This window comes from Peromyscus californicus, unplaced genomic scaffold, assembly GCF_007827085.1.
Source record: "Peromyscus californicus insignis strain IS unplaced genomic scaffold, ASM782708v3 Scaffold_11__1_contigs__length_118956290, whole genome shotgun sequence".
Classification (NCBI taxonomy): Eukaryota; Metazoa; Chordata; class Mammalia; order Rodentia; family Cricetidae; genus Peromyscus; species Peromyscus californicus.
In genome coordinates, this window is record NW_026294402.1 from 71,011,396 (window position 1) to 71,029,154 (window position 17,759).

Here is a 17,759-nt window from a genome sequence, read left to right on the forward strand (position 1 = left end):
TATGATCAAAATATACTTAAAATTTACCCAACCTTTTGTTTCAATGAAAGAGTATTTTTCGAAATATCCATAAATAGATGACAGAAGGGCAAAGCAGTTGCTTTCCTAACCCTTTTTGGAAAGACTGCTGTGATTTTGCAGCATGTTTTTACTACAGCCTTTAAACTACACAAATAACTTTGTATCAGCATATCATTAAGAATCCTGATAATAACACTTAAATCATATCATCCAGTTTTTATAATGTAGATAAAAATGATAGTTTATATGCATTACCGTGATGCAAAGGGGTAGTTAGATCCCAGTTGTGATTATTACCCTTTTTCATGTTACCTAGAAAGAAAACAAGAAACCTATTTCACTATTGAATAGTTTTCAAAATTTTCTGGAGATATGAATGCATAGTCAACCAAATATTTACAAATGGGTGTAACACTTATTTATTCCCTGACATTAAAAAATAATGAGAGATAGATGAAGAAAAACCATGTGAGTAAATTAAAAAGCCTTGTTTTGTGGATTCAGTTACTTGAAGATATAAGTTAACGCTAATGACTAGACCAGGTACAGTGAAGCAAAAAAAAAAAAGAACCTGAAGAAAAAAGAACAGCAGGAGTGTTTTTTGAACAAAAGAGAGACAGAGAGAAAGAAAAAAGAAAGTAAAGGAAAAGAAATTTCTCTACCAACAGAATCATAAATCAGGTAGAAATGCAATTTTAAAATTATTTCCACCTCTGATTATCTCAGTCTCTAAGAATTTCAGGATTCATAAAGCTAGAATTAGAAAATTTCATTGACAGAATCTTTCATTCCACAAGCATTCGCTGGATTTGGACTGAGTACCAGGTGGCATCCTTGAGAACAGCAGTATGCAGTCCTTGTAGCTGATAACCCACAGCTTCCTAGGAAATAAACACAACTAAAGCCAACACAAAATATAAGAAGCAGCAACAGACCTGTGCAAAGAGTGTTAAGGAAAGCGACATGATCAGAATTTCATTTTAAAACATCGAATTAATATACTTATTTGTCAACTGTTACCAAGACATCAACTTGTTTCCGGATGTAAACATCCTTGCGTGACTAAACGGGTCCTTGTTGGGCTGTCTGTGCAACTTGCTCATCAGCCCACTGCAAGCAAACAACTGTACAACCATAGGCAGGTTCTTCACAGTGCTGCACGTCCCAGCCTCTGCAGGCTCTGCACTGCCCTAGCTGCTGTTACTGTATAGTTTTATTTTTCTATTGACTAGGTCAAGAATCATCATTTCTTCTAGAATCCAATCTCCTCCTGTCTTTCTGAGGAAGAGCTGACTTCTATTTCTGTGGTACGACCCCATATTAAATAAAATTCTAAAAAATGAACAAACAAAAACCAGATTTCAGTGAGTCGTGCAGATTTTCTAAAAATACAAATGCAGACATACAAATACAGACAAACACCACTACTTGGACAAATTGACAAGTCTGTGCTATAGACTAAAACATATTTAAGAAACTACCCTTAAGCTGGGTGGCAGTGGTGCACACCTTTGATCCAGCACTCGGGAGGCAGAGCCAGGCGGAGCTCTGTGAGTTCAAGGCCAGCCTGGTCTACAGAGAGAGATCCAGGACAGGTACCAAAACTACACAGAGAAACCCTGTCTTGAAAAAACAAAAACAAAACAAAACAAAAAACCCAAAAAACAAAAACCTACCCTTGACCCATCAATTTGTAATCACTTTATTGTTATTGACTCGATACTTATGCTCTGCTCTCAAACATGAATGCTAAAGCTCTAACCCCAAGTGTATGTGTGTGTGGATATGGTGTTTTTAAGGAATCAGTGAGGGGCAAATGAGGTCATAATAGTGGGGCATTGGTCTGCTTGGTTGGGTTACACTTATTCCATCCCCTCCCATACCCATTCTTTAGCACACATCAAGAAAGGGTCATAGAAGGATACAGCAAGAGGCCAAGGAAGAAGGGAGACTTCATCAAGAGGAGACCCCACTGGACTATCTGGGCCTTCTGTTTCCATACGTGAAGAATAAAGCTGCTTCTCTCAAGGCCATTTCGTCTACGGGGCTTTGTTCTCAGTGTGAATAGAACAACTAACTCGTTGTGGGAGTAGTTATCGCCCAAACCACAAAACATTTACTTTTAGTATAAAAGAGTGCTTTTTGTTTCAGATAGTATGCTGTTTTCGTAGGCCGTACAATAAACTGTCTGTATATTAAATGCCAACCTCATGTCATTTCAGCTGTGTATATGTTATATTTGTATATGTATATATGCATGCACTTTTCCAATAGGACATTTTAAACAGTAGGTCCATTATTGAAAACAGTTAAAAGACAGTGTGCCCTGGGGATAAACAATTACACACCCACCAGACCTGCACTTGAGTTATACAATCATATACAAATGCATCAAAAACTACAAAACATTTCCTAAATTTGTGTCAGAATCAATCCCCTTTGTCTTCTTCTCTTCCTTAACACGATCAGTACTGATGGCTGCTTACTCTCCATGTGGAATCAGGCTAGGGTGTTTTTTATTAATTGTATCGACTCCTGCATTCTTCTTAAGTTGACCCACTTGTATCAACAGCTTGGGAATTTGACCTCATCTCACCTTGCTACCACTCTGGTCTAAGACGCTGTAAACTTTTTGCTGTTGTTGTTGTTAATCTTGAGTGGTCCAACAGGCTTCTAATTTATTAATGAATGATCCCTTCCTCTCAGTTTCACCTGCTGTCCAAGTCTCATGTCCCAACGCCACACATGGAATTAAACACAAATTTCATACTTAGAACTTGAGCTCACCATTTCAATATCTAGTAAATACTGCAGACTCAAAATATATACATCTGGATCTGGATATTTCCTCTGTCCTCCACTAAAGCCCTTTCTTCTGGGAACTGTCCATATTAATGAAAGGAATGACAGTGCTATCTTTGGAGTTAGTGACTCACAACACAAAACAAACCAAAAAACTTCAACCCTTGTTCATGTACTCCCACGTGATTCATGTTTATAAACATATTCAGAATCTAACGTTTTTTAATACTGGTCTGTCATCTAACAAGTGTGTGCTTCACAATCATTGAAGTCGCATAACAATTGTGAGGAAAGTGGCATGAGAAACTCCTTCCTTGAGAAGTCAAGAATCTAGAGAGCAATCATTTTTGTTTATTTGTTCTTTTATCTCAGGGGTTTAGAACTTATCGTGGGAAGGTAGAGACTCTAATTAAATGACTATCTCTTTTCCTGTTTTATCTGTTTTTTCTTTCTTTTTTTGTGTTTGTTTCTGTTTTTGTTTTTTGAGTCAGCATCTCCCTAAGTAGCTCTGGCTCTCCTGGAACTCACTTTGCAGACAAGACTGGCCTTGAACTCAGAGACCTGTCTGCCTCTGCCTCCTGGGTTCTGGGATTAAAGGTGTGTGCCACCACACTGGTTGCTTCTTTAATTTTAAAATTTCTTTAAAATGTAGCAATCTTCTTCAATGAAGGACAGAGGTCCTTCTTTCACTACACAGATCTAAATGTTTCCTACGCATTTGGTTCAATGAATAAGTGAATAAATAGAATTGGCAATATGCTTCATTCTTTCTGATACCCTCTGTCCATTGGCGTAGTATGAAGGTTTACAAATATTTAATTTCTAAGAGAAATTTAAAATTAGCCTTCAAAGGAGAAATGACAAGTAGAACTAGAAATTAAGTATTCTTTAGTTAATGCCTTTTTATGATTATGTTTAGTGTTCCTAAATTATTCCTTTAAATACCAACCCAAAGCCATGTCCTCTTGGAGTCCATCTTTCTTGTCTTGACTGACGGTGGGAATTTGATTAATTTGAGTATCCTGGATGCAAATGTCTTCAAATAAACTTTTCCAAATCCGAATGCAGTCTCCTTCCAAAGGGAAACCACACTGACAGCCCCACAAAACAGTCTCTCTCAGGCTCTCTCTCAGGGCGACACACAACAGTCGGCCGTTAAGGGTGTGGCATTGTGCAGTTCCTTTGCCACAGGCTTTCTTAAAGTTCTCATGGAGCAGAGTGCAGTGCTCAGACTCCCGGCAGGTCTCTGCTGCTTCGATGCAACTATCCTTCCTCTCTGCTGTTAAAGATGAACCTTTCCTCTGGAACTGTCGTGGAACGTTTGACAGCGGCACCCGATCGGAAGACCCTGCTGTCTCCTCTAGGAATAAAGTCAAAGCATGGTTTAAGAACTAAGTCCATTTACCCTTTATGTGTTCGTAAACTCTTAATGATTTTTTTAAGAATATAAATACATTATATAGATATTTCAGTATCTTTCAAAATATTGGAAAATTGTTTTAAGGCATCTGTTTCAAATGATCTGAAATTTTGGAAACGGACATACTAAGTTTTCAGTTGCGGACATACATAATATTAGCACTGAGTTTCTTCTCTTGGAGATACTTTGGCTTCATTCATTCTTGTCTTCATTGCGTTTTGACAATTGACACAACTTTCAATTAACTATGTACATTTAATACATTATTTCCCATAAACTTTTAAGACTTTTCATTGCCTTCTGGAAATATGCCTTTACTGAAAGGTTTCTCAGATGTTTTTCTTTTTTTTTTTCCTTATACTCTTTCAGGTGTTTTCTTTTTCCTCAGTCCCTTAGCTCCTCATACAACGTAATTCCACACATTTTCATCCACTCACACACATGCACATGAAATAAGACAAGATAAAGTAAAATATATACACATTTACAATTTATATTTTGCTTTTGCACATAATAAAGTAAAATATTTTTGCCATACTCAAGTAGCAATTTTCAGCTCTTGGAGGCTGTTCTACTCTGCATAGAGCCAGGAACCCATAGTATGTTCATTCCACAGAAAGAAGATGAGAAATGCAGTTTCCTTATAAAGTTTTGGGTACCCTGAGCATAGGCTTTGGGGTCTGTTTCTAAACCATTTCTCTGCCTCTGAGATACTTCAGATGACCTCCACATTCGCAAAGATTTTTTTATTGGCTTTATTACATAAATGTTCCTCACAGTTTCATTTTTTCAATGCTTCGTAGGTATATGAGATAAACACCATATGACTAACTTCATGCTATGAAAATGTTTACTTACAATTTACTTATGGTACCATTATAAAAACTTGTCCATAGTTATAACTCTAAAATATGTTTTGAAACACACACTATTGTAGCATTCAAACATTTTTCAAATAAGAACTCACCATAAATTGCTTGTAAGTCAGACTAATAAAAACAGAGACCACATTGGCTAGCAAGCCTGGGCACACATTGTGAAATCTATGAAAATGAAGATTGTCTGCATGTAATTAGTTCCTCTTATATTGGTCATTGTATAGTTATTTTTATTAGAAAATATTTATTTTCCAATAAGCTTTATATATCTACTTAAATATCAATCTGTTTTATGATATGCATCAGCTATAACTAAATATATATATATATATATATATATGAAATAAACCAGGTTAAATTACACAATCCTATTAAATGTCTGTTTTACTCTATGATGTTAGCTACTAAATAGCTTTACTCAGCTTTTTGTCCATTGCACCAGGGATTATGATGTGTCTACCTATATTAAGTGAATCATAACTATTTTATGAATGAACATATGATTTTAATGTTCAAACTTTGAGAAGTTAAGTGTTTACACAATATATTCGATGATAGTATATTTAGTTTTGGGTACTATTCTGGAAACTTTGGCAGAATCAAAAATATCCAAACTTAAAAATGTAGGTTTATATACACTAGGGACTGTTTTAGTGATGCCAAGGAAAGAGAAGGGGATTTTTTTTCTGCAGTGTGATTAAAGGGTTTGCAGAGAGTATTGAGACTGGAATACAATGAATGATGAGACTGAAGCGATCATGTCCTTTTCTCTCTAAGCTGAATTGTAGGCAGTCTATTAGGGGCTCTTTGAAACTGTAACCCTCCAATGGTCCATAATGAAATACACTCGAGGGACTCTTTAGGTCTCCACCTCCAGGTCATCAGATAAGGGTTCTGTTGCCTGGATTGTCCATATTTCACATTGTAATGTTAAATGAACTTCTATTCTGTGAAAAAAATTTTTTTGCATGTGAAATGACTTCAATCTCTCTGAATTCGTCTGTACTTGTTAAAGTGATGATGTTTTGTGAAAATGATATGAGTATGGCCATTGAGTTAAGAGTTTACTGTCTTGGAAGAAAATTGAGTCACTATTAGAATAAATGTTACAAATGATTGCAACTCAATCTACTTTCAACCAAAAAATAAAGAAGACACATTTAATTGCCAAAGTAATGTCATTTCCATACCCTGTTGTACTGGTTTCTCATATCTACAGTGGTGGACTACTCTCTCTGTCTTCTTTTTTCTGGCTTTTGAAATTTGATAGTTTGTTGTTTTTCTCCCTATTGCTAAAGAAAAGAAAATGATGTGAATGATAGAAAAGAAGTTGTAGGAAGAAAGGGGCTAAGGAGAAGGAAGGGAGATTGATTAGAGAGGGTGGGTGTTACAATAGTCACCATGTGCTTGTGCTAAGTAGCCTTTCATCAACTTGACAACTTTGGGGTTCTTTAATTAGATTGTGAAATTTTACTAGCAAATGTTATTCTTCATAATTTTTTACATGCCTTCACACTCATTTCCAGCTGGTCACCAAGTCCTCATGATTATAATTCACAATTTTCCACTGAAGTATATCTTAGAAGTTTCAGGACCACTGTGTTAGCTTGAAAACGTGACACCTCTCATTAGTTTGGACATGGGTGATCTCTCTCTCTCTCTCTCCCCCTCTCTCTCTCTCTCTCTTTCTCTCTCTCTCTCTCCCTCCCTCCCTCTCTCTCTCTCATTCTCTTCTAATCCCTGGAAATGACTTTTTAAAAAGAGATGATTTTTTCATTTCTCTGTTTAAACTATATAACAGCTCCTCACAGCAAATCATGAAATCTAATCTCTTTAGAAAGGCAAGTAAGTCCAGCCTTCCCCGATGTATAGCATCTGGTTTCTTTCTTGCATCATCTTGAGATGCTTCTCCATCTTACAATGCAGCAAAACAAAGGCTTTGTTGTTCCTCAAATGGTCGCAGCTTCATTTTATTGCCTCTGGTTACAACATTTATTTCTTTTTCCCTCCCGAAGAGGCTCAGTTCACATAACTCTGCCAGTTCTATGAAGTGTTTGAAGTCGCAATTATTTCCTCTGCTATGATGTCAATGCACACGTTCATTGTGGATGGGTGCATGACTATCATGTAGAACACAGCACAGTGTACAAAGTGATACTTGGAAATTTTTACTTTAATTAGCAATTGAGGTAGTCTGAAATAGACTTGACTTTAATTCCTGACTTTAGAATTAAATTAGAAATCAACAAGAAAGGTATCCAGGAAATCTCAGGTATCCGAGAATTAGCAATCTTCTAAATGAACTATACATTAAAGAAGCGATGAAGCAGAGGAGAAGTTAAATGGAAAGGATATTCAGGTGAAATCTTCTGAGAAGTGTTTCCTCAGGACCAGCACACAGAGGCTGTAGTTCAGGGGAGCAACGGTTACATCTCATGAGGACAGCTGAGCTTGGTAATGTGTAAGAGACTACCACATGGTATTGGTTTTGAAGGCATGAAGCAGTCATGGAGGACAGCTGAGGCTTGGCTTCATGCAGCTATGATGGAATCCTTTCAGAGTAGCCAGAAGGCCTTTGTAAAGGTTCAGCTTAAGTTGAAGTGGAAGTTCAAGGATTGAAGGGGTAGTGGAGAGAAGCTGAGGTTTGTCACCAAGTACTAGGGTCAAAATCCCTGCAGAGAGGCCGGAAGGCTATTTATGGAGGTACAACCTGTTTCAGTGGAGACCACAACATATTAGAGATGCTAGGACCGTGGGATGTCCACCAAAGATAGCAGTGTGTTTGGAGTAAGCCTACAAGGCAAGCTGTGTGTTCTATGGATGGCAGAACCAAAGATGTGGAGTTTCTCAAGCCTTTTGAAGGTCAGAATACTGTGAGCAAATCCCAGAATTGAACACTGAGATAGTTACACTATTGGAGTTTGGTTTTGCTTTGATCTGATTGCAATTGTGCCCAGCTTTTTCCCTCTTGGGAAAAGGAGTATGTAAGTTGTCAAGGAACAAATTCAGTCAATGAAAAAGAAAGATGCTATCAAGACTCCTTATAAAATGACCTAAAACTGAGTGCAAAGGCAATTTTTTCTTATTTTTGTATTATTGTTTTATTATTGTAATTATAAAATATTATATTTTATGTATTCTTTGAAATTTTGATACATGTTTACAACATATTTTGGTTATATCCATCCTCTACAGGTTTCTTTAACTTCCCTTAAGACCCACCAAATTGTCTCACTCCAGACACTATGTCCTTTTCTTCATTCTTTTATTATTCTTATTATTATCAGCCCACTTAGTCAAATTAATTTTATTTGGGAAATGGCTATGGAAACATCCACTGGGACGTACTACTCTCTCCAAACAAAGGTGATTCTCTCTCTCTTATTAGCCATCAAATGCCATAACTTCTCTGCTAGGGGTGGGGGCTTGGGAGCTCCCCTCCCACCCATGCTGGAATTTTGAATGGCTTTATTTTGTGTGGGTCTTGTGCAGGCAACCATGACTTCTGTGTCATGTCCAGAGGACAGTATTTCACACCTCCTCCCCAACCTCCTGCACTTAACAGTCTTTCCACGCTTTCTTCCTCAGTGTTCCCTGAGCTTTGATTGGAGGTGGGGTGGGTGGGGTTACAGAAGATTCATCCACAGATGAGTGAGCACTCAATGGCTGTTTTTTGTTGTTAAAAACAAAAGTTGCAAATGAAGGCCAATTTATAGTCAAATGAACACTGATGAACACCACCAAATATGAGAAAGAGAGAGAGAGAGAGAGAGAGAGAGAGAGAGAGAGAGAGAGAGAACTATCAACACATGAATTTTAAAAAGGAGAGTACAACTTCTACAGATATTAAAAAAAAACAACCAGAGAATACTAAGAGCAGAATATTACAGAGATCTACAGAGATAGAAGTCATAAAGAGTCACATAGAAAATAAAACAAATAATAAAACACTATAATATAAATACGATTATGATAAATAGAAGATAAACTATTGTGGAATATTATTTTAAAATGTGCCATATTTGTTTATTCTGTGGAGCATTTGTTTTAATGATGCAAAGATGTGTTGCATTCTTTTATGTTGCATTTAACTCTGTGAAGCAGTGTTACTTGCCCTGTCAAAAACATCTGATTGGGCTAATAAAGAGCTGATCAGCCAACAGCAAGGAAGGAGAAAGGATAGGTGGCACTGACAGGCAGAGAGAATAAATACGAGGAGAAATCTGGGAGAGAAAGATCAAGGAGCGAGAAAAAGAGGAGAGGAGGACTCCAGGGGCCAGCCACTCAGCTACATAGCAAGCCAGAATAAGAAGTAAAGAAAGAGATACAGAAATAGAGAAAGGTAAAAACCCAGAGGAAAAAGGTAGATGGGATAATTAGGTTAAGAAAAGCTAGCTAGAAATAAGTCAAGCTAAGGCAAGGCATTTATAAGTAATAATGTCTCTGTGTGTATTTATTTGGTAGCTGGGTGGTGGTCTTCCCCAAAGAGCCCAAGAGTAACGACTAATAAAACAACCAGCAACAAGAAACTACAAAGTTCACTCATGACATTGAAACTAGGCCAATTCTATAACAATTAATCATACAAATTTATATTTTATGTATCACATGATGAGTTGTGCAGTTATAGTACTATTTAAACTAAAAATTAAAGCAAGAGAATCAATTCTTTCTATACTGTTCTAGAATATAGGAAAAAAAGTACTTTCCAATTTAGTTTTAACAGCCAGCATTAGATATATAGCAGAATTAATAATTTAAGAAACTATGTCAATATCCTGCTTGAACTCAGACATAGCAATAAAATATTACCAACTTAAATACAGTAAATGTACAACAAATGAATGCACAGTGACTGAATGGGATTCAGGTTTGAAATAAAGAGCTGATTCAATAAATATTACCTGTCTGATTGATGCATTTTTTCCCCAAAAGTTTGTTCACTGTACAGTGGAGGTCGTCGACACAAAGACATTCTTTAAGCTGGAAATTTTTTTCCATCAAAGACTGGATACTCAGGTTACAATGTGATGAGTTATTTATCTTGCAGGAGTCACCTGGATTTCATAATCACATATAACACTGAAGATATTAATCTGAATATAAAGTTTATTTCTGCTTCACAAAGTGATTTTAGTACATCAACCCAAGAAATTAATGAGTTTAGTAAGATTATCTTGGTTTGCTAAAGGATCTTCATCAAAGTGACTTTATCCTCCAGGTTTTTAACAGTGAACAGAAATATTATTGGCTATGGGATGCATTTTAATATATGAGTATTAAGTTTGATATAGGGACAATACTCAAAGCACCAGGTCCCTGGGTATTTAAGTTAACCAGAAAGCTCCAAAGAAGTCAGATGTTTTGTCCCAAAAACACTGAGTAAATCAAAACAAATTAGGATCTGTTAAAAGCACATAAAATTTGGGCTCTGTTTTTAAGCAATCCACTATTGAAAGGTTTTGATCTAGGAGCATCTGGATCAAGGGTAGTGTTGCTAGTGTAACTACTAAGAATTCCTTCAATGCTTAGGAACTACGAACATCAAACAGAAAACAGAGAAACTTGACCATACCTCCTAGGGTCATCTTTCTCACTCTATTTTGCCACCCTCATCCCTCCCAAGAGGGGTGTAATTTGCCCACTTGTATAGCAGACAAATGCCCTACTACTGAGCTACACATGGACTCCCTGTTTCATTTTCTTATTTAAAAGTTTTGTACATTTTAATTAAAATATAATTATGTCATTTCTCCCCTTCCCTTCCCTTCCCTTCCTCAAACTGCTCTCAAATCTCCTTCCTCCTACTATTTCAATGATCCCCACTGTCAAATTGATAATCTTTTCTTCTCTAATTATCATTGTTACATAGATAGATAGATAGATAGATAGATAGATAGATAGACAGACAGACAGACAGACAGACAGATAGATAGATAGATAGATAGATAGATACATGTTTGCACAGATACATAAATACAACCTGATGAGTCTGTTTTTATTGTTTGTGTGAATATCTTTTCAGGGCTGATACTTTGTATTGGACAAACAATTACGCCCCTCAACCCTAGGAGAGACTAACTCTCCCTTTCTCAGCAGTCATCAGCTGTCTGTAGTTCTTTGTCCAGTGGAGTGATCCCCTGAGATTTTCCCTTTCTTCACTAGCATGTCTATTAGTCTTGCCATTGTTCAAATCCTGTTTTTACAGCCATTTCTATGAGAGCCTGTTTCACTAATAGACTTTGGCAAGATATTCATAAAGATGCAGTAAGTGGCACCCACATAGTGGTAGCCGGCAGCGTTCTAATTGGAATGAAGACTCACTCAACAGGGAAGAAATCATGCCTGGCAGTAGACACCTAGCCAACTTCCCCCCTACTAATGAGATCATAGATCTTAGAAGAAAATCTACTACTACAAGTTGCCAGACTAACTACATCCTAAATCTTATCCTTATACCCAGAGATAAATATAGCTATCAACACTCATCAAAGAAGTTCTCCCTCCCTCTCTTAAGGTTCACTTCATTTTATTTGTGTGCCTGTGTGTTTTGACTCCACATACATGCTTGCCTGGTGCCAATGGGGAATAGAAGAGGGCACCAGTTACTCTGGAACTGGAGGTATAGATAATTGTGAGGTGCCATGTGGGTGTTTGGGTTCTAATCTGGGTTCTCTGGAAAGCAGCCAGTGCTCTTAACTGCTGAGCTGTCTCTCCAATCCCAAGGAGCTCCTCTTTACAGTAAATGTATACCATCACAGACAATAATAACTGGACACAATCCAGAGATCAGTAAATCATGCGGATCCCAGACAGCCCCAGTGGATACACAATTTCTGTTTCTATGGCTCCGGGACCATCATGTGAGAGGAGGGCAGAAAGATTATAAGAGCCAGAATACGAGGAAATCTGTGTGGGGCCGTCTAGAAGTGACTTTTTAAACAAAGTACGCATTTTAGTGTTTCCACCTGTAGAATGCTTTCCAAAATACCTTAAAGCTTTCTGTATTTGAAATGATGTTCTGCACACAGTGGAATACCAATGCTTGCTGTTCGGTAATGTCCAAGCTGACCTTACACAGGGGACTGGGGTGCAGCTCAGTCTCAGCTCTCCCGTCTCTTTAACTATTTTGTTGTGACATATTTTATTGTACTTGTTACTCTAAAACTATATTAAAAGGTATGTAAGTGGTTCTAAAGTTTTCCTAACACTTAGAAAGTATTTTATGAGTAACATTGAATGAATCAGTCACTTATAATTACCAGTATTTCATTTTCTGGTTAAAAATTAATTTGCCTCTAACCTACAATTTTTTAGATTAAAAAAATGATTGAATTTTTTACTTGTATATTTAGGGACATTTCTCTCTGCTTCATATATAAAATAATTACTCAAATACTATCATAATTCATTGCAAATGGCTTAGATTTGTTAGCTAACATTAAAATAAATAACCTATAACTGATGACATACTAAGTATAATATTTTAATACCACATTTAAAGTTGCCTTGTCAAATATAGCTAGGATTTCATCATCAAAACAAATATGGGTTTTTTTTTTGTCATCTTCTGACCTCATCTTAAAATATTTTATTCTGAGCAAATGTGTAAGCATGAGCTGTAACTCTCTTATGGATGTAAATATCTCTGTTTTCTCTTTAGGGCAGAGAAGCAAAGTCCTCTGTAACATCCTTTGGAGTCCTTCGAGTCCTGCTGATGGAGACCCTGGCAGTGTTAGAACTATAGGCTACTGCCTTTGACCCAGAACACTCTGGGGTTAGGTGAGATTCACTAGCACTATATTGTCCAATATTCATAGAAAGGGCAGGGAAACATGTCATGCAGTACATTTTTCATTTTCCCCTCTTGGTCTCTTATTAAACTTTGCACAATTTTCATGAGATGTTTAATTATAATAATCGCAGTACAAAGACAAATTTGTCATAATGGTAGAGCATAATATTTTAAAACGACGTTGGCATAACAACACCATGGGAATGTTTTTCTATGTCATCGGCCTCTTAGAGCAGTGTACTTTTAGCGAATGCTAAAGTACTCTGAGCAATACTAACTCAATGACCTGACTGTTCAGATGACTTTTGTTGCTGTTTTACAAATACTGGTCACTCAGCACCCTCCCCCACTCCCCTCCCCCCAACAACAATGACGAAAGCAAGCAAGCCATGAGGACACTATTAAATAGGCCAAAGTTTCCAGGGAATTCAGAGAGCAGCTAACCCCATCCCATGAGAGCAGCTAACCTCATCATTCCATGAGAGCAGCTAACCCCATCATCCCATGAGAGCAGCTAACCCCATCACATGTGCCCAGAGGTTGAAAAACAAGAACAAAAACAAAAACAAAACCAAACAAACAAACAAAACCACAGGCAATTCCATTTATCTCCCACCTAGCACTTCTTTTTTTCGAGACAGGGTTTCTCTGTCTAGTTTTGGTGCCTGTCCTGGATCTCGTTCTGTAGACCAGGCTGGCCTGGAACTCACAAAGATCTGCCTGGCTCTGCCTCCCGAGTGCTGGGATTAAAAGGCAGATGCCACCACCACCCGGCTCACCTAGCACTTCTTATATGGGAAGGCAGTCTCTGGGTGTGGCAAAGCCATGGCCTCTTCTTTCCTCACCCTCAACTACAAAAACTTTCAGCCCTGGGCCCAGCACTCCTGTTCCTGTTTCTCCCGATGCTATGTGGCTGGGTCTCTGGGTGTCACCTCTAACAACAGTAGAAGTCTGCTCTCAAGAGTTTGGGGGTGGAATGGAGTCTTCACTCTTCATTTCCCTCTGCCTGCTCAGTTCTGACATTTCCTTGCAGTCACTACAATCTTTGCTCTAATCCAGAACTGCCCTCCGAACATTTGTGCTTTACAAATCTTAAAACATATTTTAATTTGTCCATGACACAGTAGGAATGGAAAATAGTATACCTAGTATATTACAAATGTGCAAATAAAATTTTAGTCATGTTACTAGGAGTAGGCATATAATTACAGGATTCATAGTGAGAGAAAAAAATAATAATTTGAAATTTTGCCAAAACTGCCCTCAGTGTCGCTATATAAGGGCCCATTAGTAATTAAGAGTACAGTTTGGTAACTAAGGTCAAGCATCAAGATTAAGTGAAGAATTTAAAGGAAAATTGATTTAGCTCCTAGGATTCTATAAGATAATATGAAATCTCACTGCTGCATTGGTCGATGCTACTCATTTGGGTGGACTTTTGACACCGGCTTTTACCTGGAATGATGCAGGTGTGTTCCACTGATCTCCATGACTGCTCACAGCCGTTTGTATCAATCAAGCATTGCTGCACTAAACGTACACAGTCATTCGTCTGGGAAGAGGATTCATTTTCTGAACTCAGCCTCGCAGCTTGAACAACAGTAACAACAAGAAAACAACGACATGTTCTCAGTGTTACAGCTTGGTGGCCATTTTCCTCAGATCTAAATTATTGATAGTGAAAGGCAGAATTATGGACAATACAATGTGGCAGAACTATTATGAGGATGAAACAAATTTTCTCCCCCTCCCCGTAGTTCTGTATTTCTCTATTGTAAATAGATAGTTTTCATTAACTGTTTTAATTATGATACAATGTAACAGGCTTCATTGTGACTTTTTTTTTTCCCCAAATATGTATCCTTTAGTCTCATTTGACTCTGCTAGACTTCTCCCTTATCCTCTTCCTCCCTCCACAATGGTCCTTCTGTCTGATAAAATGTTCAGTACCGGTAAGTCATCAAGGAAGCGCAAATGTGTAATTCACTGGTGTTGCATCTCACATCAGTCAGAATGGCTCTTGTCCAAAAAACAACAAATGCTGATGAGAACGTGAAGAAAGACTCTCATTCACCGTTGGTGGGAGCGTAAACTGGTAAACTGGTGTAGCTACTGTGGAAATCAGTGTGGAAGATTCTCAAAAAACCAAACATAGACCGAGCTCTAGCATTCTTGGGTCTACACCCAAAGAATTCTAAATCCATAAACCACAGAAATACTTACAGATCCACCTTGTTCCCATGCAGTGTAAGATTCTTAGACAAGGTCTATTATTATTTGCCTGCTCTGCCTTCTTACCTTCTATTTACTCTTTGACTCATAAAATTATTACTTTTGTTCCATCAAAACCACTTCTAAAAACAGATTTATTTCAATTTATGTGTATGTACACTTATGCACATGTGTGTGGGTGCTCATGGAGGCCAGAAGAGGGAGTCAGATTCCCCGGAGCTGGTTTAAAAGTGTTTGCAAGCTGCCAAACATGGGCACAGGGAACCCAACTTGTATCCTCAGGAAGAGTAGCAAATACTCTTCACTGAGCCATCTCTCCAGCCCCTAAACAACTTCTAAAAAATGTCATTTATGTCCCCTTAACATAAAATGGAACATTTTTAGGACTGTGTCTCCTCTGTCAGTGTCTGGGTGCTTTGATGATTTGTTTGTTTAAGAGTCTCCCTCTTCCTCTGGAAACGGTCTCTTGATGATTCACCACCTTATACCATTTGCTGAGAGTGAGACTTCCAGTCATCCTCTTAGTGCTCAGTTAAAATATATTTTCAGTTCAAATTCTGTTTTCAGAACTTTCTTGGTTTTACTCATACTCTTCAGGGAGAATCCTATTTCTCGCATGGCTTGAAATAAAATATCTAGACTAAAGATTCTCTAATATATAATCTAAGCCCTAATACTTTCAATACCAAGCCTAGATAAAAAGCTATTTCCTCTATTGGCATACTGTAGACTCAGATTTATTTAACCTTGTCCTCATCGTTAATCCTCTATGGTGAATCACTGTACTTCATCAGCAATGACACTGATAATATAGACATTCAAACAGTTCATGAGAGACATTTTAATGCATCCTCAACTTCATTGTCCCATATCTATCCCTGTAAACGTTGTGCCTCTGTGCTTTGAGCCACTGAGCAGCCTTCCCTGGCCAATTGCCTGGCCTCTGGATTTATTTGACTAAGAGCAGTTCTTTACGTCACCTTATGTATGGAATACACTTTTAGTATGGCCATTTCTTTGCTTAGTCTCTTTGGGTGGCTCCTCATAACATGGCTTTCATATTTTTTTATCACATGCACCCCAGATATCTTACGGCTTTCTGTAGTGCTCCAAGCTGCCTTGCCCCTTTGCAGTTCACCATTTGGCCTCTAGTAAGCAATCTAATTCTTGTCCTCTGGGATAACATTTTGTCTTTTAAAACTGATTATGATCATTATCTATGTTATGGGAAATATGAATTCTATATTTTCTTTTTTTCTACAACCCAAGTGAGCAAACACCCCTCTTTTGTCTCCCTGGGAGCTTAGAAGTCCCGAAGGTGTAGAATTTCTTGCCCTGCAGTTTGTGTTCATTGGCTTGTCTACAACACTATGCTCTCTACATTTACTGGACAGTTAATATGGGCCATTCAGGATTGTATTCTTAACACACGGGTGTGTTTTATGGGTATTCAATTAGTTTATGTTTGACTTACATCAGTTTAGCTCTTAACAGATAAGGTTTATATAAATAGCTAATAAGTCATCCAGATATTTACAAGTTATTTTCAGGGATGTTTTCTAAAAACAATCAAAAAAATAGTAATACTAATTTAGTGTATTTTATAACTGAATAAATTTCTTTTGTCAAACATACAAAACAGACACTTGATTATGCAATAAATGGAAAAAATAAGAGAATCACAATTGAGTCAGAAATATGACCTACAAGTTTTAAGACATTAAGTAAATCCCTTCTTTTATGTTACCTCTTTCCAAGCCTTGTTTTCTTTCTTTTTTTGATAAATATTTTTATTTTACAATTAACTTAATTTCACATATCAGCCGAGGATTCCCCTGTCCTCCCTCCTCTCACCCCCCAGCCCTTCTCCCCAATCCACCCCCCATTCCCACCTTTTCCAAGGCAAGGTCTCTCCTGGGGAGTCAGCCCAGCCTGGTAGACTCAGCCAAGGCCGGTCCAGTCCCCTCCTTCCTACACCAAGGCTGAGCAAAGTGTCTCAGCATAGGCCCCAGGCTCCAAAACGGCAGCCCATGCACCAAGGACAGGTCCCAGCTCCACTGCCTGGGGGCCTCCCAAACAGTTCAAGCTAATCAACTGTCTCACTTGTCCAGAGGGCCTGGTCCAGTTCCATGGGGGCTCCTCAGCCATTGGTTCACAGTTCATGCGTTTCCACTAGTTTGGCTATTTGTCCCTCTGTTTTTTCCAATCATGGTCTCAATATCTCTTGGTCATACAATTCCCTCCTCTCTCCCTCCAATTGGGCTCCCGGAGCTCCACCTGGGGCCCGGCTGTGGATCTCTGCATCTGCTTCCATCAGACACTGGATGAGAGTTCTATCATGACAGCCAGGGTGTTCGGCCATCTTTTCACCAGAGTAGGTCAGCTCAGGCACTCTCTTGACCATTGCCAGTAGTCTAAAGTGGAGGTATCTTTGTGGATTTCTGGGGACCTCTCTAGCACTCTGCTTCTTCCTATTCCCCTGGGGGTTTTCATTCATCACGGTATCTCCCTCCCCAACAGCCTACAGAATGGGAAGAGATCTTCACCAACCCCACATCTGACAGAGGGCTGATATCCAGAATATATAAACAACACAAGAAACTAGACATCA

At 38.1% G+C, this 17,759-nt stretch overlaps 2 protein-coding genes across 3 annotated transcripts in view; one reads left to right on the forward strand and one right to left on the reverse strand.

The window, feature by feature from the left end:
• Hmgcll1 (3-hydroxymethyl-3-methylglutaryl-CoA lyase like 1) overlaps positions 1-17,759 on the forward strand; it is a 205,687-nt gene that overhangs the window by 181,360 nt on the left and 6,568 nt on the right. Inside the window, exon 9 of one of the 2 annotated variants that reach the window (XM_052714742.1) lies at positions 12,785-12,886. Coding sequence is in view for 1 of the 2 variants with exons in the window: in XM_052714759.1 (XP_052570719.1) it covers positions 12,785-12,868 (84 nt within the window). In the remaining variant the exon portion in view is untranslated. Of the gene's footprint in view, positions 1-12,784; positions 12,904-17,759 lie in introns of those variants that run through there. The other variant, XM_052714759.1, reaches the window with a different exon arrangement.
• Gfral (GDNF family receptor alpha like) overlaps positions 1-17,759 on the reverse strand; it is a 52,767-nt gene that overhangs the window by 32,950 nt on the left and 2,058 nt on the right. Inside the window, exons 2-4 of the mRNA XM_052714773.1 lie at positions 14,372-14,506; positions 10,026-10,178; positions 277-333 (exon numbers count right to left, since the gene is read on the reverse strand). Coding sequence (XP_052570733.1) covers positions 277-333; positions 10,026-10,178; positions 14,372-14,506 — 345 coding nt within the window. The remainder of the gene's footprint in view (positions 1-276; positions 334-10,025; positions 10,179-14,371; positions 14,507-17,759) is intronic.